At 49.1% G+C, this 27,981-nt stretch overlaps 1 protein-coding gene across 1 annotated transcript; it reads left to right on the forward strand.

The window, feature by feature from the left end:
- Positions 1–14: 14 nt before the first annotated feature.
- On the forward strand, positions 15–27,904 carry NMT1 (N-myristoyltransferase 1). The gene is made up of 12 exons (XM_057715266.1): positions 15–365; positions 10,855–10,963; positions 13,387–13,531; positions 18,682–18,800; positions 19,372–19,463; positions 20,395–20,511; positions 21,337–21,507; positions 22,330–22,438; positions 24,755–24,925; positions 25,518–25,685; positions 26,672–26,809; positions 27,530–27,904. Exons 1-12 carry the CDS (start codon positions 235–237, stop codon positions 27,548–27,550), a joined length of 1,491 nt encoding a protein of 496 aa, XP_057571249.1. The 5' UTR covers positions 15–234; the 3' UTR covers positions 27,551–27,904.
- The last annotated feature ends 77 nt before the right edge of the window (positions 27,905–27,981 follow it).

The following is a 27,981-nucleotide window of genomic DNA, read 5'->3' on the forward strand; positions in this document are numbered from 1 at the left end:
GCGGTCGAACTCCCAGAACTTCCGGGTAGTGCTGGCTTCCCACCCATGACAGACTCCCCTCTTGATTTCTGGGTATTGTAGTCCATTTTGTTCGGTTTCCCGGCAATAACCTGCTCCTAGTTACAGCTACCTTCGCCATAAAAACTACAAAACCCAGAATATCGCGCAAGTTCCCCTCGTCCAATAGGAACCCCCCATGTAGCGAGGCGCGGAGGCCGGCTCTCGCAACTCAAGATGGCGGACGAGAGTGATACAGCAGTGAAGCCGCCGGTACCTCCGCTGCCGCAGATGATGGAAGGGAATGGAAACGGCCATGAGCACTGCAGCGACTGCGAGAACGAGGAGGACAACAGCTACAACCGGGGGTAACGAGATCCTCGGAGTCCAATTCCCGTCCAGTCCCCCAAAACCTGGGTCTCTGGGGTGCGGGGAAGTCACCGGGAGCTTAGTGGAGCCCCACCCCCACATTCTTATTGGCTGAGACATTGGAATCCTGCCTGGCGATTGGTTGCTGTCTTTGTCATTTATCAGGGGTGGGTGCTTAGTATAAGGCCCTGAGACATTCAGTACTTTTATTATATAAAAGTTCTTCTGTGTAATGTTCCATTCATGTGGCTCAGGCGCGTCCGAGGAAGAGAGCATGTTGGACGATGGTCTTCGATGGCACAACACAGGTCAATCTAACAGTACAGTTCAAAAGGAACGTTACTTGTAGAGGTGTTGTGTGAACAACGTGACTAGCAGTAAACGAACAATCAAACGTTTCACTGCATTTCGCCTTCAATGAGGAAATTCATCAGGCTATACCAACCATAATTATGTTGTAAAATATCACTACTAGAGAATCCCAAGATATAAACTCACTTTATAAACCCTACGTAATTACTGTGTGATAATGTTTTGGTGTATACGGTGTCCGTTGCTCCAAGTAATCCATACGTTTCCTGAGCAGTATAGCATTAGGTCTTCAGGTATCTTTGCTCTGTTAACTTTGCGAAGTAGCCTCGAGCTCCAAGACATTGAGTGATGCTGCTTCCTTGGACAGTGTTTGGAAGTGGTTTAATACTGCATCTCCTGTACTTGACGGTCTTGCCTACTGGTAAGTGTGCCTTAGGAAGAAGACATGCATTAGGCGTTTGAGTGTTGAGCTTCCAAATCAGTGTTCACTCTTTCTCTTTCTCCATATCGTTACAGTGGCTGGCGCTGATGCTCCCTCTCCTTATCTGTATTTACGTATGTGTTTTCCAACGGAAAGTCATGAGAGACTGTTTTGGCTGTATAACTTTGGCTGAGTCTTTGGGAGTCTGATTTGCTAGACTGTTTTATTTGGTGGTAGTTCTGGAGGTAAAAGTAGAAGGTTGAGATCTTTGGGTAAACTTTAAAGAGAAGTTCAGCTACCTTGAGGCAGTGGGAGAACAAAGGATCATTAAGTGGTTTATAAGTGGCTTGTGATGAATGCTTAGGTTAAAAGATCAAGCTCTATGTTCTTCAATCAGCTTTAAGAACCACGAGAAGAAAGTAGGGGAAAAGGAAGCTTGTCATATTTGGTTTTTATAGGACTGTGTTCTTTTGCAAACAGATCTAGTGTAATAAAAGCCTTGTTTTTGAAGTTTGAGATTCCTGAGAAAGGAATAGCTGAGAAAGAGGAAGTAGGAACAGGAAGGAGGGACAGTGCAGCTCTTCTGAGTAGAGATCCCAATCATATGTGAGAGTTGTTGAAATTAGAAATTTGTTCCAAAAGTGAAAGTGTGGCTTCATCTTTGCTGTGTGTAGTTGCTTTTAGTTTTCAGTGCTCAACTGTTGCCCTGACCAGTGTCTGTAGCTCGTTCATTGGTTTTGTTCCCTATCATCTATGGGAATCACTTTGCAAGACTGTTTGGCAGAAAGTTCTGTGTTTTATTTAAAGTATAACAAAGTGGTAACCTAAAAAAAAAAACCTTTGGAGGTGTGTTGTTGTTGTATATGGTTATGGTCTGGGTGAACAAATTCAGTTTTTTAGCATCCTGAATCTAGAGATCTGTATAAATAAGTTTAGATGTGGCAGGTGAAAAACAAGAGGACCCGGCCTGGAGGACAGAGGCTAGTTCTGGCACTTAGAATCTGGGATAGAGTCAACATTTCTCCATTAATTGTCAGAGGAAATGGTTTTGGGAAGAAGCTGTGTGGTGCGATGGGAAAAGCATAGACTTTGGAATCACTCAAACTTGAGTTCAAAGCCTGGTTCTGACACTTAATAGTCCTGTGACCTTGGGAAATTTACTTAGCCTCCAGTTGTAGAGATTAAATGAGATAACATCTGAAGCAGCCTTCCCCTTTACTTCTGTTCTTTCTTCAGATCTTCCCTGTCCTTCTTTAGCCAGCTTGCCCCCCCATCACATACTGTATTTTTTTTTTTTTTGTAGCTTTTATCATGACAGTAGTTAAATAACATTTGTGTCCAGTCCTGTCTTATCTAACTGTGAGATATCTTAAAACAGGGATCCTGTCTTTCAGATGCCTGGCAGTTAGTGGGTGTTAATGAGTGTTTGCTGGATGAATGAATGACAGATGTTAAAGTTCATAGCCCAGTGTTAGTGGAGCTTCATTTCTCCTCACTGAGGGAAGAGGATGTCAGATTTTTCTTACATGTACACTTTCTTTCCCCAAATAAGTCTCATAAGCCCTACTACAGTTTTTGTGAAATAACCCACAGAAATCAAGGATCCTCCAATTTGTCGTGGAAGTTTTCCACTGTTTTTTGGCTTCTTGAAATTTTTCTTGCCTTTACTTAATATTAGTTTAAATGTTTTCAAAAGTGATAAAAGAAGTGAAGGGGAGAGATCTCATTTTATGCTAACAATTCTAAAGGACAATATGCAGTAAAAGTTAATGATAGTTCAAACTAACCCTGGTTCTCTTGGGCCTTTCTTTCAGGATGGGCTCAGTGCTTTACACTAATGAAGTGAAATGCATTCATGCACTGGAATAATAGGAAGTGCAGTTGTGCTAGTTCTTACGTCGCTTCTTTGTGTGAAAGTTTAGTTCTTGATTTTTCTAGTCATGTGTTTCTTCCATAATTAACCATTTGGTGAGTATAAATTTCACGTATACATATAAGCACACGTGTGCACGTCTGTATATAGACAGTATATAGATATGTGTGTGTGTATCTATCTACACTTTTTCTATCTGCTATTTAAAAGAAAAAATCCGCTCAACAGGAGATAAAGGAGGGTAGTATTCTACACCCCTACCCACCCCCTCCAGTTACTTGCCTGGCATCAGGTACCCCGAGCAATTGAGTGGAGAGTCAGACTGAGATCACCTTTATGCTGGATCCCCCTGCAGGTCATGAGTCATCTGTAGGGTTTGATTTGCTTTTTTGTTTTTAATGAGAGACTTTTTGCTAAAGAATAAACTTTATCAGCTGGCAGTAGATTTTAATTGTGGGATAACAAACAAGTGAATTTTATCTGGGTGTTTTGGAACAGGAAAGAACTTTCAGGCTATTTTGTTCGTAGGATTTGTTCCTAGAAACTATTTCACAATGTCATCATACCACTGAGATGCTGGGAAGCCATGGATCAAGAACACTTTGGTGAGGGATATCTGTTTCCCATTCTGTTCTCTTACTCCACGGGGACAGGTTAAGATGGTTTCTTACCAGTTTTCATCACTTCCTAATCATGAGATGTTATCCCTTATAGAGAAACTTCAGAGAAAAGAAAGGTCTTTTGGAGTGGAATTCCATAAAGCTATCCTTACTTGCTTCTGTTCTATTCTTCAGTTTCTCTGAGAGTGATTCTTTCCATATTAATTTGATGGCTTGTAGCTGTATCTGGCTCTTGGAAAAAATCTTCAGTTCCTTTTTCTTAATTTCTCTCTTCAGCTTTTGGTTTTTCAAAACTAGACCAAAGCAGAAATGAAAAGAGAAACCTCATCACTGATATCAAATAAGTGTTCTAATTTTATTTCCCAATTAAGTGGCAATTAAAAAGAAACTAATCAAGAGCTGCTTCAAAGAGAAGAGACTGGAAAGCAGAAGAAATGAAAAGTAAATGAGAGCCTATTTCAGGGAGCCTGCTGCTCGTGGCAAACCAGTTTTGCTGATTTTTCACATTGTTTAACTAATGCTCACTCTAAAATGCCCCAGCTTTACTAAGCCTGCCATTAACCCTTTCTGGGCAGAGTCCATAAGTTTGGAGACCACAAATTTAGTAACTTTAGGGGGGTGCTGTTTTAGCTCTTTCTCTTTAACCTTTTATCTGACATCTCTGCCCTGCAAGCCGCTCTTCCAGTTCCCCAAGGACGGTGCTCTTGTGATTGTTGCAGTGAAAGCACACAAAACATGATGTTGTCTGTTGCCAGCACCAAAACAAAAATAGAAACTAACATTCTTCAACAGGGTCAGTGCTTGCTTCAGGATTTTTTCTCCTGCTGCTGTCTTTGAGAGGGAGCTAAGGAGGATTCACTATTGTCAAGCGTTCAATAAACATTCCCTGTTGCTAATATTACTATGTGCTGGGCACTGCGCTAAGCCCTTTATGTAGATTATCTCGTGTAGACCTCACTCATAAAGACTGATTTAGCTTTTGTAATGAGGCCTGGGATTTGCAAATCCACCTCGCCCTCTGAGACCTGGGAGGATCCATTCTGAACTCGCTGGATTTCTTTTCCCTCCTGCATTGACTGCTTCCTCCTGACTCTGCAGCAGTGAGTCGTCTTTGGGCGCACTCAATAAGCCATGAACTTTCCCAGACTAGGGAGCCAGTGGTGAGTTAGGTGACTGGCCCCTTTAAACCGTCCTTGATGGACTGATGTCTTTTTCAGAGTTCATTCCAGTGTGTGCATTTGCTGCCAGAATTGAGTCAGTGCTCAGGAAATTGCTGAAAATGGTCTCTGAACTGCATTTGATTTGACCTTGGAGTTGCCAGGTTACAGTCTAGCTCACCAAACCAACCCAGAGTGTGTAGAATTTACATTTCTGTCTCATTCCCATTTTAAACTACTTAGTGTATCAGAGCTTTTGTGACCCCTAAAAAACAGTTTTCCTTCATGACAGGAATTGGCTTGTTCACGCTCAAAACTCTGGCTAACTATCCCAGGGAGGGCAGAGGGTGGCAGTAAAAGCAGTCTTTTGTAATCCCTTCCCGCAACCTGCTGTTCTTTTCCCAGGCCTCCTGGGGACCTTGATGGCAGTAGTAAAGTGTTTTTATTTTTACTGTCATTTAGGACTCACAAGCAGTTTTTTATAAGAATAACTGATTGGTGGGAGTTTGCAGAGTTTGGGGGATTGCAGTAGGTGATCCTGTGGCCTCAGCAGGACAGAGGATCGGCAGCTGCTACGGATGCATGCCACGTGGTTTCCACCCGGGCCCCCTTGTAAATACCATTGCATTCACCTGGCTTTGGGCCTGCTGAGTACTGTACCGGTAGGGTTGCTGGTAAATCATACCTCATGGGTACATTGATTGGTAGAATGGGAGCTCCCTGGCAGTCCAGTGGTTAGGACTCGGTGCCTTCACTGCTGTGGCCCCAGGTTCAGTCCCTGGTCGGGGAACTAAGATCCTGCAAGCCACAGCCGTGACCCCTTCCCCCCCCAAAGAAAAAAATTGATCTGTAGAAGGATTTCCTGATGTCTACAAGTGGAATCAAAAGAATATTAGAGGCTAGGGTTTATTTAGTTTCTCTGGAAATTTTGAATTTTAGCCTAAAAAAATTAACTTCCAGTTTTTAGGGGTAGAAAACAGGTAACCAAAAGATGTGAATTTTATTTTCTGACCTCTTTTTTTCTTTTGATCTCATTATCAAAACCAAACCCCGGTCCGTGTTTAAGACATTGGAACCCTTCGAAGCCTTTCTTGTTTTAACTCTTACAGGAATAGAACAGGTCCTAAGGAGGGAGGAGACAATGAGTAAGAAAGTTGATAATTTAATAAGAAAGTTGATAATTTAAAATCTCAAACAATGGCTCAAAAGAGCAGCTCATTGCCACTGCTTTCATAGACTGTTAACACAGCTGTCCTATGGAAGCATTGCTAAAGATGTTTTGCTGACCCTCTTCTGGGCTCTAGCTTTTCAGGGTTTTATTTTAGTCTGTTATGCCTGGAAAGCATCAGTCAAGCACATGTTTGTTGAACTCTCAGCTGTGTGCTCAGCATAACTAGGGAGGCTGTGGGAAACAGCTGTGTAAGATGCGGTCCCTATACTCAGGAAAGTTTTTAACTCATCGGGAAGGCAGGCAGCAACACATTATTATATATGAAGTATTAAACTGAGTGGGAGATCGTGACCTTAACCCAGACGCACGTGAGTGAGACCGAGCGCCGCAGTAGCCAGAGGCGGCTTCCCCGAGAAGACGATCCTCACTCTCCTCAATGTCTTTAATGTCTGCTCCTCTGATACACAGCAGTTTGCTTTAGGGCTTTCGAAGGCTCCCAGATAAACGCTCACAGGGAATGAGACCTCAGTGTCCGGGAGGAATGGGCCAAGTTATTAGATTGGTGACTTGTCCCTGGGTACTAGTTGGTTAGTTGATGCCTCACGTCCCTGGGCCTTGGTTTCCTACTCTGTAAACAGCAGGTAAAGCCAGACGGCCCTGAGATTCCTTCCGGCTCTGGTGGTTTAGCTCTGATATCAGCTTTCTGTCCCTCAGCCCCGCACCTGTGAGTGGATTTTGTCATGGGGAGGATTAGAAGAGGAGGCCTGCGTCACGGACCCGCACTGCTCCTGTTGTTTGGAGGTTGGCTGCTCGAGCTGCTCCTCCGCCAGCTTGGCCCTCCCTCCCACCAGCACACACTCTGGTGCTGCGTTCTGTTTCTAGAAATAAGTACTGAAGTTCGTTTTCCATCTGCTCCCCCAGCCCTGGCTTTATACCAGAGCATCCATAGGATTTCTTGTATGTTTGAACTTAGAATATTTTGACCTTCATTGAAAAGTGACATTTGTTGATTGCTTTTCTTCCCTGTTCCTGGCTTTGACCTTCTCATTCAGCCCGTATGCGCTAGGTGGGTCGTGAATGACTTGGGTTGATCACCTTTATTTTAGAATGTACAATTTCAAAATTTTTATGTGAACTCCCATCTCCCTTTCCATTGCAGGCAACCCCCCTCTCCCCCTAAAAGGGGGCAAGTTTCATGAATTCTCTACTCATTATTTTGGAACCAAATGAACCAAAGTTAGACTTTAATTTGCTGTATTCCAAGGTTCTGACCAGTCCCTTTGAAGTATGTTAAGGTGACTGGCAGCTTTAGAGAGATCTCTGAGAGATTTCTGTTTTGATTTGCAGAGTCCCAGCATGCTGAGGGAGACCCACCCGGTAGGTATGGATTCTAGGTCTCTTTAAAAATGAAGCCAAATTCTTTTGAGAAGAACCAGCCTGTCTTCTTGGGGTCCTTTGGTTTGGTTCTTCCCAAATCCAAATTGAGGCCATCCCTTTGTGAAATGGTATTAGCTTCCTAAGATGCTTCCTAATGACCTCCTCTCAAGGCCTCTGAGCTTGGTTTCTTATGGATAAAGTTATTATAATTGCCTAGAGAGCTAACCCTGCTGGGCTCCTTGGAAGTCTCTTCTCTGAGTCAGTTGTCTTCCTGTTTGGGTTGTTGACTGTGAAACCATGGTGAGCTCAGTGTTCTCATGGATATGACTCAATACCTGGTAGCTCAGTGACAGTGACTGTTTTTAAACTTTCCTTTGTTTTTCAGGTGTCTCCATATTCTTGATGTACAAGTTGAGACAGGATCGTTGCTCAGTAGCTGCATGTGCAAATTCAGGCCAATCCAAGGGAGATGAAATTAGCTCTCTGGTTTTAGTTTGGGTCTTGGCGTTTGCTGGGCACTTGTATTAATAATGCATAAAACAGAACAAGAGTGCTACCCAAGGTCCGTCCACAAAAATGGGGTCCGTGAAGAGATGGCAGCACAGACATGCCTCCACTGAGTAGCAGGAGGAAAGGCAGGAAGGGAGTTTTTTAGTGATTTTGCCTACTTGTAAAGATGTCTGCAGCTGGAGAAAGTAATTTCTTCTACTTTCCTTATGGGAAATTGTGTTTAGTAAGTATTCAGTTGGTTAATATGCAGGAGCTCTTCACTTTAACCTTTTTGATTTTTTTTCTCCATAAAAATAATACTTATGGTAATTTGTAAACAGGGACCAGATAATTCATTCCATAAGCTGAAATGAATAAGGGCTTATAAATTGTATCAGCAATAGAATGCTACTTTGTCTCCTACCATCAACCAGCTTTTAAACCTTACAGTGCTGCATGCAATCTAGAGACTGAAGTGAGAATGTCTCTGGAATCAGAAAACCACGTAGAGTTGCCATAGGCTGCAAACAGGCCTGTGCATGATAACAAAATTGAAATAATAAGAGGAAAATTTTATCTTCAGGCTGGAAATGGCTTTATGGTTCCTGTTCTTTGCCACAGCCTTGGGGGTTTTGCTGAGCATCTGGTTTTAAGGAGTTCACCTTATTCCCCCTCTGAATGTTATCAGTCTTCCGTGTTACGCCTTCTGTGTCCCATTAATATGATACCTAGAAGGTGCACTTACATCCGGACGTCAGGACCTTACTCTTGGACTAAACTTCAGCCTTCCTGCATCAGGGGCCTGATGAGAGGCCTGGCCCAGTGGATGCAGGCACAGTTATTCCAGAGCAGGGGAAGTAAGCATGGATGAGCTGGATGGGAACTGAATGTGATGGGCCGAGGGGAAAGCTGGGCTTGATACCTTCCAGCTGCTGTCACTGTAGGCTTTCAAGCATGGGAGGGACTCATGGAAAGCCATTTTCTTTTCTTTCTCTTTTTTTTTAATATTTATTTTTGGCTGCATCAAGTCTTAGTTGCAGCACTCAGGATCTTCGTTGCAGCATGTGGAACCTTTCGTTGCGGCCCATGGGCTTCTCTCTAGTTGTGGCGCATGGGCTCCTGAGCACGTGGGCTCTGTAGTTTGTGCCACATAGGCTCTCTAGTTGCAGCGCGGAGATTCAGTAGTTGAGGCATGTGGGCTTAGTTGCCCCGTGGCATGTGGGATCTTAGTTCCCCGACCAGGGATCGAACCCATGTATCCTACATTGGAAGGCAGATTCTTAACCACTGGACCACCCGGAAAGCCATTTTCACAGAGGTGAGTCCCACTGCCGTGGAGAGTTTAGGATGAGGCAGAGAAGTTGTGAAGTCATGGAGATCCGGGAAAGGCTGGAGGTAACTTTAGTCCAAGTGTAAGGTCATGAAGTCTGGATGTGCGCGCTCCTGACCGGGACTAGGAAGAGAGAAATCTGAAGACATTCCACGACAGGAAAGGGCACCTCGTTGCCTTCTCCCCGCCCAGTACCACGTGTGGTGAGGTGATTACTGGTCATCACCACTGCAGGGCACTTTAAGACCATGAAGCCTTTCTGAATTATAAAATAAAGCTTAAATGGTGCTTACCATGATGGTATGTAGAATGCATTTTGTACTGTTTTAATTATTTGAAAAATTGATTACCTAAGACTGTGCAGCTAAAATAATACCCTGCCCTTAGCTGGTCCTGCAGATTAGGGTTCACTGTGCCCTTGGGTTGGAGTCCTAATTTTGACTTTTTAACGGAAGATTTCCAGGGAGGATGGCAGAGTGATCCTGGTCTGACAGTGCCCAAATCAGTATAGACAAGGCAGAAACCAACTGCAGCAGGAATCAGGAAGGCAAGCTGCGAGGTGAACCTTAAAATTCATCAATAAAGGAAGGAAACCCAGAATCAAAACTATCATCCTAAAATCAACAAGAATTTGGAGAAAATATTTGGGAGCAAATGAATGGAAAATGTTAGCAAAACACAGTATAATATGTGATTTGTGTCTCAGTAGAGGTATTGAGAAACAATGCGGAAAACGATAATGAAAGCCTGTAGGAAACCTTTAAAGGTGGCTACGAAACAGTTTTTCCTGCCTTCACTGGGTGACTCATGCAGAGGGAAAGCAGCATGAGGAAATCCCCATTACTGTGGTTCACACGCGCTCCCACACACGTTTCGTGCACATCTCTTGTTAGCAGGGGCGGCTGGGTGTTCGTTGATGTTGTTTTCCCAGGATTCCTAGTGCTGGGTTTTGCCAATGGTGATCACCCAGTCTGAGCCCACTGACAGTTGTCCACAGTCCCACAGGCCTGATTTAGGCGTTTCTCATGATTGTTTGACTATTTTGGACACAGATCACAGCAACATTAAACTGCCTTCTTCCTTGCTCCTTCCCCCCTTTCCAGTACTGCCTTGTGCTTTAGGTCCAGCTGGGGCATCTCAGAAAACCTGATGCATCGGAAGGGTGGGAGTGGAAGCGAGGGAGAGTTTCCAGAAGACCACTTGGGGCTGTCATCCCTTTAAATTCTGGGCTCTAAGGAAGTGTTGGTATGAAAGCCCTGTTAACAATTATCATTTGCCTTTGGTGCCAGCAACCTGGCAATCTAAAGAAAATAACCATTGGAATTCCCTGACTGTCCAGTGGTTAGGACTCCATGCTTTCACTGCTGAGGGCCCACGTTCAATCCCTGGTCGGGGAACTAGGATCCCGCAAGCCGTGTGGTGCAGCCAAAAAAAGAAAGAAAGAAAGAAAGAAAATAAACCACATAAAATAAAAGTGAGAACAGAAGAGGTTCTTTCAAACAAATAGGCCATTCCTTGCACATGGCTTCCTCCCTGGGCTCTGGTGGGAGTGGAGAGGAGAGCTGTGTCTGCGGGTGTCCTCCCAGTACCCCTTCTGGGGCCTGGATTCTCTGGTCTGCTTCTGAAGCCAACAGGCTAGATTAAGGAAGGTCTGACTCCACAGAAAGCTCTTTGTCAGTGTCGCTCAAAACAGATGATTTTTTAAAAACCCTGCATCAGTATTTACTTTGTCTTACAGTGGTTTGAGTCCAGCCAATGACACTGGAGCCAAAAAGAAGAAAAAGAAACAAAAAAAGAAGAAAGAGAAAGGCAGTGAGACAGATTCAGCCCAGGATCAGCCTGTGAAGGTAACAAGGAGGCTCTGTTTTCTTGTGACTGAGAGTTGCTTTTTCAGATGCGAGAGTGTTGGGGTGAATGTATGGGAACCATGTAGACTGACAGTCTCCACTGGTATCACTTCAAGATGGAGGAGTTGGATCCCTCTGCTGCCCTAGACCTAGGTGAGGAAACCGCTGTCCTACCTTAAAAGGCACGGCAGGCTAGACATTGACTCCCGAGCATGGCGCCCCCTCAGAATTTACAGCTGCCTAACTGCGTGTGGTGCTGTGCCAGGTGCCGTAGAGTAAGTCCCTTGTGACAGCCGCTGTGGCCTAGAGCAGTGGTTCTCGGCCTTTTCTGTCTTCAGTCCCCACCACTATGAGCATGAAAGGCCTCTTCCTTTTAAGGCAGACCTTTATATATTGCAAGCATTCTCTTAATGCCATAGTCATTGTAATGAGAACTGAGACTCCCACGGAGCCCATTTCTGAATTCCATAGTTGAGAACCACTGGCCTAGAGCTTACATCTAAGCCTGACACACTGACATGAAACTCAGAAGTATGGGTAAAGATTGTTTTGTTTCGTAAATAAAGCAGCATTAAAAAAAGAAACCCTTTTATGTCAGGTAAGTGCTGTCCTCTTCAAAGTAGGCCCTGGAGGAAGCTCCAAACGTATCTGTAATCCCTCTTTTAGAATTGCCTTAGTTTACAAGCCTCACGTGATATCCAATCTCATTCCAGGGTACCCACTCTTTGCTTTATGCCTCAAAAGTCATGCTCCAACTTGAATCTCCTCCCTTATTGAGATACAGCTTCAAGTAATTTTTTTGAGATTTTCAATACCAAACCCACTATGAAAAAAAAACACCACCGTTATTGACCACCACGTTGGCTAGCTAGGTTCTTGCGAGGCACATCATTTAAATTAACCCCATACTTCAGCTTCTCTACAAGATATTTGGGGGTCTTCCCATTTTAAAGATGAGAGGAGGTCTTTCAGTCAGGAATCCTAGCCCAAGCCCATGCTTTGGCTTTAGGGATTCTTCTTTGTTTGCATGGGGGTCGGTGTTTGGATGACTTCAGGGGGCTTTGAACTCGCCTTTATCAAAATGGTTCACTTCGAAATTAGGAAATCTCAACAAAACACCATTTGCATAGCCCTTCTCTTTTTCTCTCTATGAGAGTGTTGCAATACATCGTAGAGAATTTAGGAAAAAAACATAGCAAGAGGAAGAAAATAAAAATCACTTACAGTTCTGCCTCCCAGGAATAAGCAGCGTAAATATGTTGGTTTATATTCTCCCTTTCCTTCACAATTTAAATGGGAAAAAAAGAAGTAGTAAAGTATTAGAAGAAGCTATGGGTATTTGTATAATCTTAAGCCAGACATAAAATCCAGAAGCCATAAAAGAAAAAGTGACAAATTTCAAACTTCCCCATAAAAGTCAAAAGGTAAACAGCAACTGGGCAAATATTTGCAATACATGAATCAGTCTATTTAAAAGAATGAAATGAGTAGGCCATTCACAAAGAAAAAATGAAGGTTTTTATATGAAAAGATGGTTAAACTTATAATGAAAATTAAAGCAACAGTTTTTTCCCCTAGATTGGCAGAGATTAAGATTTGGTAAATCTAATGATGAGGGTCTTGAGAAACACGCTCCCATACACTGTTGATTGGGTTATTGATATTCTGTTTTTAGAGAGTAAGTTGACAATATATACAATCTCAGATGTGCATCTGCTTTGACCCAGCAAGCCTCCTTTCTTAAACTTTATCCTGCAGAAATACTTATTCAGTGAGCAAAATTAGATGTAGAAGAAAGTTCATTTCCGCATTGTCTGTAAAACTGAAGACGAAAGTCACCACAATGCCCATTGGGATGGCTGGATATATTGGGGTCTGTGCACACAGGGGACTCAGTTGTTGGAGTGGGCAGGTCCATGTGACCGCGTGGAGTGGACTCTAAGACATAGTGTTTAAAGAAGAATCGTCGGTAAAATAATACTATATGATCCAGTTTGAGTTTTTGAAGATTGTGTGTGTGTTTGGAACTTGCATGTAAAAAAGTCTGAAGTTATGTTTGCCTCTTCTCACCCTGCCTCCCAAATTTAAGACTGTTGATGACAAGGATAATATTTGAGGGATGGGACTGCTGGGTTTTTTACCTTCTGTGTGTTTTTACATTTCTGCATTGTTTGAATTTTACACTGAGCCATGCTTTGCCCTCAAGCACCGTAAGACCGAGAGGAGAAACCCTGTAGGAAGCACTTCCCCATCACACTGCTCGTCGTCAACCACTCCTTCTCCAGTTGTCCTGCAGCAGCTGATCTCGAAGGAACAACACCCCTTAACTTTGAGCTGTACCCCCTTAACTCTTGGACTTGAATGAATCAGAAGTGCTTATTAACATAACAGGCCTTTTCTCTCCCCGACTTTATCTTGTTCAGATGAACTCTTTGCCAGCAGAGAGGATCCAGGAAATACAGAAGGCCATTGAACTTTTCTCAGTGGGTCAGGGACCTGCAAAAACCATGGAGGAGGCCAGCAAGCGAAGCTACCAGTTCTGGGACACACAGCCCGTCCCCAAACTGGGTACGTATGTTTTTTCTTCCCCAGGCAAGGGCGAGGGCAAGGGATGTGCCTTAGCCATGGCTGAGGGTTCCACGCCGGATTAGTGAGGGAGGATAAGAGAGTCCTGTTGTTCCTTGGGGGTTATTTTTAGAGGATAGTCTTTATAACGCTGTTCAGAAAAGACGAGTGTTCAGGGACCTCGTCATTTCACAGTAACACATGTTGAGAATGAATAATAGTCCTTGTAGTCCATCATCATCCAGTATAAATCTACAAAGAGAAACAGGGCATCGGCACATGGTGAGTGGGGGTGTGTGCTCCTGGGCCTGTCTTCCCACGTAGGTTTTATGGAGAGACTGTCTTGTTTATCTGGGCAAGGGTTTAATCCGGAGTGGGCCAGTCCCCAGCCTCTTCCCCTTGTCTTTCAGACAGCGTGTGCTTACTAAGTGCAGAAGAATTTGACGTTTTGCTTAACAGTGATGGTTTAACACCTGGAATGCCGTATATGCAGGTTTGGTTGGCACCTCTTAAAAAAGCTGTGATGAACTCTCAGAGGGGTGGGACAGGCAGAAAAGAAAAAGATTCCAGAAGAGACTGGTTGTAGTAGAGATGCCGGCTGAGACCGAGCCACAGCTCACCTTGACGGCTGACTTCAGAGGGTGTCACTGACAGAAGGTTGTTGGGGTGGTTGCGTCTCGAATCTGGACCTGCTGATAGCCCAGTTCCTGTTTGCTACGTGACTGGGCAAGTAGGCGTGTTTAAAAAAACGTGTGTGAACGGCAGACGTACGTGACCTTCAGGCTGTCTGTGTTACTGCTCCCCTCCAGTGGCACAGTGGGATCTGACGGGGTGTTTGGTGGGGAGGAGGGGGCGAGGGCAGAGCGAAAGCCCCGTGAGGGGAGAGGGGCAGCTGTGTCCAAGGAGAGTCATCTACTCCAGAGTGTGCTCCTCCAACCAGCAGGATGGACAGTGCTTAAGAGCTTGTAGAAATGCAGAACCTCAAGCCCCAGACCTCCAGAATCAGAACTTGCAGGGGATTCGTGTCCACTTTGAAAGTCTGAGAAGCTCTGCTCTGGAGCAGATGCAGTTCGTAGGCATCTTAGTCATAATCCAGAAACACGCTGAGGTGTGCCCCCACAGGGGGTGGAAAGCACAGCAGCGTCTGGGTGGTTGTGAGTGGTGAATCGGCAGCAGGCACGGTTCTAGAACCCTGCCTTGACCCATCTACCGGGTCCCTCGGGTCGCCCAGGTCAGCCAGGCCACTGGCTAAGCCCTCCAGCAAGGCTTTGGGTCACAGTAATGCTGTTATTAGGGTATTACTAGTAACGGGCCCCAGGGACCACTCCCCCACGAAGAAGCAGGAAGAATCAAGCCACACGCTCTGCTTCTGAGTGAATGGCACGAAGAGGCCTTCTGGGGGGGTGGGGGGCTGCCATGCATCTTGGCTGTTTTCAGGTGGGATTTTGGTTTGGTTTTACTTTTCATTAAGAATTTGGAAATGGGTGACTTCACTCCATGCTTCATAGACACGGAACCTGGTGAGGAGGCACATTGGGGTCAGTGGGGTCCTCTTCCGCCTTAGCTCACTTACTCGTTGTCGTTTGCCTCAGTTTCTCCACCTGTAAATGTAGACGGTGCTCCTGTTCTGTTCTCGGAGAGCTCGTGCAGAGGCCACACTTGCTCACAGGGATCTGTGCGGTAAGATGGCATGGGGCTCAGTTTTCTTTCCTCTCCACGTGCCTTCTGGGCAGCGCGTGGTGTGGAAGGGTGAGCACCCGGAGCTTCTGGCCATCCTGCCTTTCAGGTCCACAGTCAGTCAGATCCAAATGACGGATTCCTTTGTGTCTGTGGGTCAGCCCGTAGAAAGTACCACATTATAGGCATCAGTCGGTCTGCGTGGCTGAGGTGTCACCCAGTTCTGCTTCTGGCTGTCCTTAGGGTAGTGTGATTTATAGCTTCTTGCTTTAATTTCTTCCACTCACATTGGGGCTAATAATTGTAAAACTCAAGCACATTAAATGTACTAAGTTTGTAACACTCCCCAACTTGTGGGGAGAGTTAGATTGTATTCCATTCAAGAGACTTAGAACTCTTTAGAAGTTTAAAATCATCCTAAGTTCACCATTGAAAGGCCCCTGAACAGCCAATGTTTTCAGCTGTATAACAATTCTTTGTGCTCCCAAATCAACTTTTGATTCCCCTTTTCAGACCGTGTCCTTCTCTCTTTTAAAAGTCACCCCTTTTCCCACGCTAGTGGAGGGGTGAGGGATGCTTTTTCTTTGCCTGACCTTAGTGGGTTGGAATCTGGCCACTGCTAGATTTCTTTAAAAAGGAACTCTCCCAAAGAAAGGGAGGGTGTGGACTTGTACTCGGTGGCCCTGGGCCCTGAGAGAGACACTTCCCCACTCTGTCCCTCCCTTGTCCTGCTCATCTGGCTTAAGGTCCCCCACGTCTCATATTCTTTTCTCCCACGTCCTTCACAGGTTGCACTGTGGCGCTTAGTTTTGAATCTCAGGTATTGGAAGGCAGAGAGAGAATTTGGGGGTAGAGTGTACAGAAAGAAACCCATTGAAAATTCAGGGTTTTCTTTCAAAGTTCCCAGGGTCCTCCTTAGCTGTTCACTGGCTTGTGGTGGCCTAGAGACAATTGGCTGTGTTCCTGATGTGCTCTGCAAAGCAGCCCCCACTTAACTCAGCCAGAGATGCTCAAGCCATTACAAGGTGGCAGGCAGGCCACTGTCCTCCAAGCGGCGCAGGCAGGAACGTGGGCCGCTCTCAGCTTTGCTGGCATCCTGACTGCAGGTCTGTTCAGAGTGGCTTCTGCTTTCTCAGTGTTTCCTGTAGCTGCTTCATCAGCTCTGTCTCACAGGTGGCACACAGCTGTGAGATAACCTGTGAGAGCTGGTTTGTCAACACGTAGGTTGACTTACCGGTTAAATATTGTACAAAAGTTCGCTCAGTAAAGTCACTTGACAAGCACTTGCTGAGTGCTCTTTGTAAAATTCTCATCTCAGGATGTCACTCCTCCCTCCCCTCCCCTTTAAAGACCCATTCAGGATGTCCCACCACCCTGAGGATAAAGTCCAGCTTCTGTCGTCGCCGGCAGGGCCCTCTACGACTGGCCCCCGCTCTCCTCTTCAGCCTCCTCTCCTAGTTTCCTTCCCCACCTTCATCTCCAGGCCTTGACTATGCTATTCCCTCCGTGCACCCACTGCCCCGTCCCACCTAGTCCACTCCTGGCTGATTCCTAACTATCCTTGGGGTCACATCTCTAGGTATTTCTCCTGAGAGGTCTTTCCTGTCGTGGGCGCTCATTACGCTGAGTGACAGGTGCCTGCTTGCTTGTCTCTTTGGTGCCCGATGATGGGGTCCTGCGTCCATCTCATTCACCAGCTCCTGCCCTGGGGCTGGCGTGTTCTAGGATTCTGTGAACACGTGGTGGAGGCACAAATGGAGATGTTCGGTGCACGCGGGACCTAGTAAGCAGCCTAAAGGAAATGATTTGGCCTTGAGACTATTGTCATACAGTGGCGAAGACCACCAGTATCTTGTCCGTGAAATAATTTAGGGGGAAAAATGATAAAAAGGCTCTGAAGTTTAAAAATGTCTTTTGGAAACGGTATAAATTCAAAACAAGATAGGGAAAACGGATTACCACCTAGATAAGGCTAGAGTAGAAATCCTTGGTACTTTCCAAGGGCCTGGCCCTTGGCTTGGTAGGCTCAAAAAATTATACATGGCATGGAATTGAAAGTGGATTGACTTAAACTAATGCACAAGGGCTACTTTATGAATTAATCAAAAGGCCAACTTCTAAACCAAGGAAGAAAAATATAACCTCTCTCCCAAGGAAACCTATTTGGGAGCAGCTTATAAATAGAAGTTAGCCGGATTCTTCCCTGCTGTGTCCCCATTGTTGCCTGTACTTTGCAATTTGTGACCCTTAGCACATTGGTAATGACTCATTTCTTGACTGTTTCCCCAGAAGATGGTGTATCTTGTGAGGCCAGGGACCTTGTCTTTTCCCAGCTCTGTCCAGTGCACGATGTCTGAGTGGTGTTCAGTAAATGTGCCAGGCGAGAGTTAGATGGTCAGTCCTGACATTGTTGCCCTCATCTCGTGGCCGGATGCAGCCATTTCCACTACACCGGCCCCATGGATCCATCACTGGGAGGGTCCACAGCTTCCTGTTACACGTTAGGATGATGTGTTTGGGCCAGGAGTCTGAATGTCCATAAAAGCATGAACTGAGTGCTTAGAGTGTACAGAGCCCTGTGCTGGGAGCCATGTATTGAGTGTGTCCCCTGTAAAGACTCTGTTTTTAAAATGTACCAAACATTTCATTCTTCTGAGTTGTGAACATGAATGAGCTCTGAATTGTAGAATCTACCAGGGCCAGATAATTCCAGGGACCAAAATTAAGTGGCTGATTCTTTCGAGTTTATCAGATGGGTCTGACTTGGCTGGGGTTGGGAATCAGAGCTCTGTCATCTCAGCACCCCCCGCACTCCCTACGTACCCCATAGGGGAGGGGTGTCTGTCTCGGATGGGGATGTCATGTTGGAGGGTAACTTCCGAGCAGTGTGGTATAGACTCAGTGATTCAGCCTGAAGGCGCTCACCGGGCTCTGTAGACACCGAGCGCCTGAGTTGCAGCAGCAGTTAACTGGCCCGCGTTGCTGAAAGCCGAGGCTAGTGGAGCCCAGAGTGAGCCTGGCGCCTGGACGTCGTCGTCTAGCTCAGGAATAGGCCCAGTACATTGTCACTGCTGTTGACACAAAAGCAGCCTTGTTGCAGCTCCTTATAAATCCATCCAGGTCGATGGGCCTGGGCCAGGGCCGTGACAGCACTCTACACCAACCAGGAGGCAGGAAGCCAAATTAGTCAAGATAAATGTTTGTCATTCAGTAACCAAAGGGAGATTTAAAAGAATGTCCAAGAAACCAACCACCTTGGATCCCAGCGATTGTTCTGAAGTTTGGCCATGAATTGGCCCTCACTTAGGGGCCAAGGGTAGCTGGAGAGATGGTCTGCAGTTGCCAAGAACAGAGCGTTCTTCAGATGGAGGGCTCCCAGGGGACAGGAGGAATTTGCTGAGGTCCGTTTTTGAGCTGAGCGCCTTTCCTCCCCCCGGAGGCCGAGGGTGGGGCTCACGGCTGTGCTCTTCTTCCAGGAGAAGTCGTGAACACGCACGGTCCCGTGGAGCCTGACAAAGACAACATCCGCCAGGAACCCTACACCCTGCCCCAGGGCTTCACCTGGGACGCCTTGGACCTGGGGGATCGTGGTGTGGTGAGTAGGCCTGGGTTGGCCACAAGCGTAGACTGGGTGCCACTCTCATGGCGAGGCCTGCAGTCACAGTCAAACCGAGATGGCTTCTACTCAGGCCTTCCTCAAAGACCCTTGAGAGCTGAGCCAGGCAGGTCTGAGCGGAAGCCCCATCTGCTGCCTCGGGGCCTGCCCACGACTCTATAAATAGCACTTGGCTCCTCTGGCAGGTTGAGAGTTAACCCCAAAAGCTCCCCAAGGCAGACACCTTTCCTTCATGCTTTCATTTTTCTTATTCATCCAGTCGTTCAGTCCCTTGTCTTAATGGTGGAGTGGTTGGTTAGTTGGAGGACATTCTTGGCCCGCCGCTTCATGTACTTACGTCTGCCACTCCACCCGTGGGGGCTCAGTCTTCTATTACACACGAGGGTGCTTGTTCCAGGAGTTCCTGCCGTGCCTGGATGAAGAGGATTTGTGAGATTAAATGTAGTCTTTGGTAGTTTGTCTTGTCCTGAAAAGCTCAGAGCGCCAGGGTACTGGAGCTGGTCCCCTCTCTGGCAGAATACCTCTAAGGCAGCTCCTCATCTCTCTGCAGCTGAAAGAGCTATACACCCTCCTGAATGAGAATTACGTGGAAGACGATGACAACATGTTCCGATTTGATTATTCCCCAGAATTTCTTTTGTGGTGAGTTGTAAGGGCTTCCTTATGAAGCTTCCTGGGCCAGGTGTAGCGCAGAACAATGACGGTGCCCGATTTTTCATCGCTACTAAGAGCCAGCCTTTTAATGGCAAATTAGTATGCAATGTTTGAGTTTCTGCATCTGAAGGAGACTTGCTTCCTTATTTAGGAAGCAAGGATTGAAACCTCATTTAAGACAGAATGACTGGGTGAGGGATTCCTTTATGGAATTGGTACCCAGAAGAAAAGATCGGCTGTTATATGGTGACTTCAGGTAGGAAGGGGAGGAGCGATGAGACCTTCTAAGATTTAAAAGAAGAGGGGCGTTTTCTGTCCACTTCCTGAGCACACTCAGTTTTATGAAAATGGCCTTGCCTGGCTGAGCCTCCCACCCTCCTGGGTGGCGTTTAATATCCGGCAAGGTAGAGGCATGAGGCTGGCACGGAGAGGCCTGCCTGAAAGGGGAGGGAAAGGAAGACTGACCGAGTGGAAAGAGGGGGGACGATGGTGCCCAGAGCCCCAGAGGCACCAGAGTTGGCTCCCGACCATGGGACCCACTGGACTCGAAGCCAAGGAGGCTGGTGCCCCGGCTCAGGCCGTCAGAGTGAGTGAGCACAGAGAGACTGGATCAGTGTGAAATCTCCAGTGTGACAGCCCTGGGATGGGTGAGTGAGGAGGCCAGGGGGACTGAGCAGAAAGAAAGGGCTGTGGCTCGATCCTGTTGGTGTCCAGGGGAGTTTGGCCCTAAAGAGAATTAAGAGAATTGAGCTGTTACCCCTGCCCCGCCCCCCCCCAACCACCACCACAAGGTGGTAGCATGAGGTTAAAACCAGACTCAGCGCTGGGGCCGAAATAGTTCCCCCCAGCCCACTGGCAAGCAGCACCAGCTACAGCCCCGACAGCCCGTCTACCTGCTACAGCCCTGTCTCTCCTGTAGGGCTCTCCGGCCGCCTGGCTGGCTCCCCCAGTGGCACTGTGGGGTTCGAGTGGTCTCAAGTCGGAAACTGGTTGGGTTCATCAGCGCCATCCCAGCAAACATCCATATCTATGACACGTAAGCACCCGCGCCACCCCCACCTCCGCATCCCCACCATCCTGCTCGGTCTGAGAAGGTGAGGGGAAAACATGCACATACTTTCTGTAGAAGAAAGAGGGAAGTTCCCATGAAGGGAGGGAACTTGGGTCTTGGGAATAGAAATTCATGATAGGAACCGCCTGTCTCGCTCTGCATTGTTGCTGGTACTCTTGTCCACGACCTGGGCTGGAAGGGGTCCACTCTGAGGGCCGTGCGCTCCCTGACCAGCAGCTCAGTGTTTGCACTTGAACCCATCTCGCATTAACACGCTCAGGAGCCACCGCGGAAGTGGGCCGGGGTGACTCGCGCCCACAGTAACGGGGCCTTCAAGCCCTGCTCTTCATCTTCCCTGGAAGCGTCAGAACCACGTACCGCAGGCTTCTGGGCCTAGAGGCTGTAGATTCTTGAGGGATCAGAATCCCTGACATCCTAGAATAACTCTTGACTTACCCTATGGGGTTCCTGATGGCTAAAGGTGGGATCCCTGCCCCCGCTCCCAGCCTGCTATCAGGGCTTCACCAGGGAGATGCTGGGGGTGCCTTAAATAAAGGAGTTTGCTTGAGTCCCACTTGCCTTTGGAAGCAGAGTCTGTTGAGAAGAGAGCGGGCTCCTTGCCTGTGCAGCGAAGCAGAGCGGCGGGAGGGCGTCCCAGTCGTGACTGCTGAGTGCAGGTCGGGGGTGGGGAGGGGGGCAGGATACGAGCCTGTGCTGAGGGCCCCAGTCCCTACAGGGGGCTCCCGGTGCTGGAAGGGATTACCTGGCCTGTTAAAAGCCTTGTCCCTGGGTTTCTCCCTCCTTCTTCAGAGAGAAGAAGATGGTAGAGATCAACTTCCTGTGTGTCCATAAGAAGCTGCGTTCCAAGAGGGTGGCTCCAGTCCTGATCCGTGAGATAACCCGGCGGGTTCACCTGGAGGGCATCTTCCAAGCTGTGTACACTGCCGGGGTGGTGTTACCAAAGCCTGTTGGCACCTGCAGGTAAAAATCTCTCCTTTGCAAGGTCCTAGAAATGGTGTCGTGCCTGCTCTAGTTGAGCAGCCTGTGTCACTGGGAGTCACAGCTCTGCCCCTCAGCGCGTGCCCGAGAGCATCTCACTGCTCTGGTGCCTGATGAGGTGGGTGGTGGTGCCCACAGGAGCCAGGTGGGGCGCACAGGGGAGTGAAGGGGAGGCTGTGGGAACAGCAGCCTGCGCCGCGCATGCCCAGTCCAAAGGGTTTAGGCTTTCCTAGCTCCCCCTGATTTCTGCTGGGGTTTTCTTTTCATTTTTAAGGATGAGCCCAAATCTGGATTTTTATGGTAAATGTCCTAAAGTTTTAAATGGTTGGCTCAGTTTTGTTTTGAATATAATGTGGGCCGGGGAGAGCACGTCTGATCCCTGCGTGCACCAAGCACAACCTCTGCCTTCGCAAGTTCTTTGAAACAGTTGAATACTCTCTTCCTTAAGAACTTCAAAAGTGAGAACACCAGACAGATGCCGAAGAGGAAGGAGGCAGAGGGTAAACATTCAAAGAACTAGAAATCTTTTCCATTGACTTGATTCCAGGAGTGAGGATTGCTGTGCCCAGACAACCACTGTTATAGAGGAGTGGCTTTGAACTTGAGAAAGGAGATACAGGAAGCGCTGTGGCCGGTCAGCCCTCAGTGTGGGGAGGTTGGAGATCTGGGGCGGCGCCCCTGGCTCGAGTGGGGCCTGATAGGTCTCTCGCGCCACCTGCTGGCCATCTTTGGATCCCCGTGCTGTTGTCCTTTTAATGAGACTTGCCACAGTCCTCTGAGGACAGGACATGTGTGTCCCCACAGGTACTGGCATCGGTCCCTAAACCCACGGAAGCTGATTGAAGTGAAGTTCTCCCACTTGAGCAGAAATATGACCATGCAGCGTACCATGAAGCTCTACCGACTGCCAGAGGCCAGTGGTGCTGCGGGGCCCTGGGCAGGGGCAGGAGGGAGGCCGAGGAAAGCCCGGCCCTCGGCAGGAAAGCAGCCAGGCCTGGGGTGGGCTGGGGGCTCTCTCGCCAGAAAATCAACCCAACCCATAGGTTCTGGATTCCTAGCCTTTCCATTTCTGTCGTTCTGTTATCTGCAGCAAGGGTTTTATTTCAGTTGGACTTTCTCTGTTCTCCTGAGCCTGCACCTGGGCTAGCTTCTCTGCCATCTGTTGGCAGAATACCTGTTCTCTGTAATTTTAGCCTAAGTGAAGCATAAGGGAGAGATGAATCCACTCACTGAACTGCAGCACATCCCAGGACCCAGCGGAAATGAGCCACAGGGCGTCTGCCGCTCCCTCTGCCGAGTCAGGTGGAGGAGGGGTAGCCCGAGCTTGTGAGGGGAGCCCAGATTTCCAGTCCCAATCCTCCCACCCAGATTCTGCCGCCAAAGGACTGAGCAGCCTTCAGTGAGCTGGTTCTCTCCTCTGGGCCTCAGTGTGCCTGGTTTGCCAGTGAGACAGATACCCCTTGTTCTCCGGTTGTGCCTGCCTTCAGGAGCCTAACGGATCTTAAAAATCCCTTCTCTTCCCTCAGAGCTCTTCTGGGCAGTGTCAGCACAGTTACTGGCTGCCTGCTGATCAAAGGGCTGCCCACCTGGGCTCGCCAGCCGCCAAACTGGATTAATCACCCTGGGATCGGGCTGCTCCGCCCCTGGACTGGGGTCATTGGTGTCGTGCTTTGAGAGCCCGCTGCAGCGTAGGCACTGCCCAGGAGACCAGGTTGGGGAGCCACGATCAAGTGTCCCCTCCTTTCTGTTCTCATGACAGGTTTGCCCTGCCTTCTAGGCAGGCAGAGAGTGTTCTTGAAGTGGCGTAGCAGCCGGAAGAACATCTCTGCAGCTCCCCTCCTGTGGGGGAGAACCCCAGCGTGGCTGCTTTTGCAGTCCAGGATTTGAGGTGTCGTTGTGGGAGCTGCTGTGTAGAAGCAAGGTCACTGAGTGTTCCCTGGAGACATCAGGGTTAGCAAGGAGTTTTAGCAGCTAGGGGTGCTGGAGCTGCAGTTTTAAAAGCAATTCCTGTACCCCTGAAACGAACGTTGTTAATGAACTGCATGCCAATAAAAAAAAAAAAAAAAAAGCAATTCCTGCACTGGGAAGCAGTTGTGTCAGGCAGTGACTGAGGTATATCACTCCACCCTGTTTTCAAATTTGGCTGACCCCACCTGTGTGTATTAAGCCTTTGGGGATGTTCCCTCAGTCCCAGTATTTACTCCAGAGCAGCACATGGCTTCATTCCACTGAAGCATTTTCTAAGAAGCAGCTGTGGGGTGGGATTCTGGCCTGAGATTAAATCCTGGGAGTTCGGTGCTTTTCTTCTGAATTTAACTTGCAGCAGTGCCATGCTGGGGGCACTCCTGCTGTAGTGTTGTCCAAATGGATAGGCAAGCTGGGCATCCAGCGTAGACTGCTGGGCCCGGGGTTCCAGGGTGCCTGTGGCTGGGAGCCTGTCTGTGAAATGCTCTGAGTCTGTAGGAGAGAGAGCAGTGTAGGAAGGGACAAGCTGCAGTTCAGTGGGAGAAGGTTGTGAGGCTCAGAGGACGGGGGCTAAGAAAGGCTTTACTGAGGCCCAAGAGCAGCACCAGGCTGAGCCTACCCCAGCACATCCATGGGGATCATCCAGGTTTCTCCATCACGGCACCGTTGACACTTGGGGTCGGGTCATTCTTCATCATGGAGACCGTCCCGTGCATTGTAGGATGTTTAGCAGCATCCTTGGCTTCTACCCACTAGATGCCAGTAGCACCCCCTCCCTAGTTGTGACAACCAAAAATGTCCCCTGGTGGGGGGGGGGGGGGGATTGCTCCTGTTGAGAGCCACTGGGCTAGAGAGACAGAAGATCGCAGCCAGAACGGCCACTGGTCCTGAGGGTGGAAGGTCTTGTGCTCTGTGTTAGGGAGTTTGGAACAGGGAAGGGTGTGATGGGCTGTTTTCTTAGGAAGCCGGCCTGGGCCATGTGGATAAGAGATTGAGGCAGCCTTAGCCAGGGATGGCAGCCTTAACCACGAGGGAGAGGGCCAAAGATACTGCAGGGGCAGACGTGTGCCTGAGTGGATGCGGACAGTGGGGAGAGGGAGCTGCCTAGTGTGACTGAGGAGTCTCTCTTGAGGGCCTGGTGGATAGACTCAGGGTCGGAGTAAGAAGGGAGACAGTGTGAGCTTTTTGGTTCTTGTAGGACTTGAGAGGGAGCCAAGATGCTCATGGTCAGCACATCTGATGTGCTCTGGTTCCTTCCTTCCAGACTCCCAAGACAGCTGGGCTGCGACCAATGGAAAAAAAGGACATTCCAGTAGTGCACCAGCTCCTCACCCAGTACCTGAAGCAGTTTCACCTTACGCCAGTCATGAGCCAGGAGGAGGTGGAACACTGGTTCTACCCCCAGGAGAATATCATCGACACGTTTGTGGTGGAGGTGAGTGGGGAGGAGCGTTCTGGGCCTCTGCCCCGTTGGCAGGGAGGCGTCCTCCCTACATGGCTGGTATCCCCAGGCTCGGTGACCAAAGAGCGATTGACAGGGTGTTGGCACCCTAGACTTCCTTGACCATGCGTGCTTGGCCGCTAAAGACAGGAAATTGTAGCTTGCGTTTGCTAAAATGAGCCCTTCTGGACCTAGTGTGAGCCCTTCATCCCCCCACCCCCACCCCCACCGGTGACCCAGAGTAGAGAGAGCTGAGCCCCTCTTGGTCAGGTGAGCCTTCGACTCCCTGCCTGTCCCCGCTTGGTCTGGCGCCGGCCGGGGGCCCCTGGCACCGCAGGTGGGGGAGGACGGCGGCAGGTTCAGCCCACCGCCCAGCCTGGATTGTCCTCCCGGCTCTGTCCTCACGTTCCCTTGGCCATGTGTTTTCTCCTCCCTGCGTATCCTGTTTCGGTTTCCACCCATTCATCGAGAGGGGCAGCGCTGCCACCGCGGAGGGTGGCGGAGTGCAGCAGGAAACACTTGGTCCCCAGGCTGCGGGATCCCCGTGCCTGTGTGACACTGCCTTCTTCTATTGTCTTCCCTCCAGAACGCAGACAGTGAGGTGACTGATTTCCTGAGCTTTTACACACTTCCATCCACCATCATGAATCACCCGACCCACAAGAGTCTAAAGGCTGCTTATTCTTTCTACAACGTTCACACCCAGACCCCTCTCCTAGACCTCATGAGCGACGCCCTCGTTCTCGCCAAGATGGTGAGGAGCAGACCGGAGAGGGGGGCGGTGGTGAGCGCCGCCGGCAGGGAGCCGCCCACGGGCGCGGCCTTCCAGGCCTCCTCGCGCCACTTCGGGAGCCGCCCGGCAGTTTTCAGCCAGCAGCCCCAGACTAGGAGGGAGCAGGGAGGGCCCACGCCAGGTGAAGGCATTGAACCCCTCCTGATTTATTTCAGTGGGTTTCGTTCTCACGGGAGGCGCTGCCAAGGAGCCTGAGTAGCCAGGCCTGCGCGGGGAGTAGAGGGTTCTCCTTACGACCTCCCCAGCGTGGGAATGGGGAGATTGGTGTCTGTCGTGGTGAGTCACTGGAGCGGCTGACTGTAGGGCATGGGGTGGGGGGCCCAGGCTTCTCTTACACTGGAGAGGTCACCAGGCAGTCGTGCCCCGTGGGTTCTGCCTGCACCCGGCCCAGCCCACTGTGTGCCGGCTGAACAATGACAGTCCAGTCCCTGCCCTGGGAGAGCTTCTGATCGAGTTGGCGAGCTTTAGGACATGTCTGTCGCAGTCTCAGAGCAGCATATCAAATAGAACCCCTCCATGCACAAACCACGGGCGTCAGGGAGTGAAGGAGCAGTGCAAATGCCCAGTGGCTCATAGGAGTGAGCTGCTCAGAGAAAAAGCTTCAGGGCTTGGTCTCCAGAGAGGACTGTGGAAATAATGGGAGTGTTTCAGGGAAGCTTAACAAGGAACAGTGGCAGCAGGGGCCCGGACGCTGTGTGTACAGGTGTGTACTCGGAGGCAGGCCAAGAAGAGGCCAGGTAGGGTGGCACTCGGAGCGTCTCGAGAACCGCCACCGGGGAGCAGGGCGCTGGCTGGAGTCTGGGTGTAACACGGAAGCAGCAGGGGCTTCTGAAGGACGATTGCTCCCCTGGCCGCCTGGGGGATGGTTTTGATCTGATAAAGGGCAGGAAGGCGAGGCAGCTTTCACCTGTCTTCACCTGTTCTTGTCTCTCCCTGCTGCCGTGCAGAAAGGGTTTGATGTGTTCAATGCACTGGATCTCATGGAGAACAAAACCTTCCTGGAGAAGCTCAAGTTCGGCATAGGGGACGGCAACCTACAGTATTACCTGTACAATTGGAAGTGCCCCAGCATGGGGGCAGAGAAGGTACGGACGTGCCGTGCGCCACCTGCCACTGGGGCTCCCTCGCAGCCGGGCCCACGGGAGCTGGCGTCTCCAGCAGAGCCAGCACTTTGGGTCTGGGACCCAGCACCAGTCTGGGCCCTTGAAAAGTCCCCTCCCTCTGGTGGCCAGACCAGCAGGGTCCATGTTCCCCTTTCAGCAGCTGGTGTGAGGGGGGCAGAGGGCACGGGCCCCAGAGCCACACAGAAGCGGGAAGGTTGTCTCCAGCCTCTCCTCCCACCAGGTGAGCCTCCTCATCCGACCGGGGGCAGGGCCTTCGGGACCGTCCCAGGACACTGTGCGGGTTGCGTGCCCCTGGTCAGGCAGGAGGGAGAGTCCGAGGACCTGAGGGGGGGTTTCCTCTGCTGGGCTGCTGCCCTCATCCCTGCCTCCTCTGCCAGCTCCAGAAGGCAGCTCAGGGCCACAGGGGTAGCCGGCATTTACAGAATACCTGACGGGTGAGCTGGAGGGCGGCCTTGTGCCCAGTAGTCCTCAGGCCACCGCAGCTGCTTTCCTTAAAGGCTCTGATGGGTAAGGCATCGCACAGAGGTTGAGTGCGAGCCCTGGGCTCGCCGTGCGTCTGCTCACTCGGCATGGCGGCGCTTTGCGGGCTCCATCGTCGGAACTTCAGGACTATGCTGGGGAGTGAGGGAGTCTTTGGACAGCTGTCACCTCAACTCTGCCTCTCCCTCTTGGCTCTCCTAGGTCGGGCTGGTGTTACAGTAACCAGTTGCCAATGAGATTCTGGATAAAGCCACTGAGAATTCAAACCAGGAAATGGAGCGCCACCACTTGTTGGTCCAGTTTTCACAAACGTGAGAATCCCTGGCAAAGGGAGCAGAACTGAACCGGCTTTACAAACCGCCGCTGAACTTGATGACTGTATTGCATTGGCGTAGGCTGCCTGATGTCACCTCTGGCCGTGTCTCTGGTCTCCCTGTTTTCCAGTTAATCACATCGTTATGCAGCTGTGATCAAGGGAATGTAACTGTTGAAAACTAGCTCGTAATTGGCATATTATGGAGTTAACGGGTGAATAATAAAAGTATATATATATTATATATATATAAATATTTTAAATATCTTTCATGTTCCAAGTGTACAAGGATGTTTGGTCTCTAATGAAAAACTGAATCCAGATCATTCCTCAGACGTAG

Source organism: Hippopotamus amphibius, chromosome 17 (assembly GCF_030028045.1).
Source record: "Hippopotamus amphibius kiboko isolate mHipAmp2 chromosome 17, mHipAmp2.hap2, whole genome shotgun sequence".
Lineage (NCBI taxonomy): Eukaryota > Metazoa > Chordata > Mammalia > Artiodactyla > Hippopotamidae > Hippopotamus > Hippopotamus amphibius.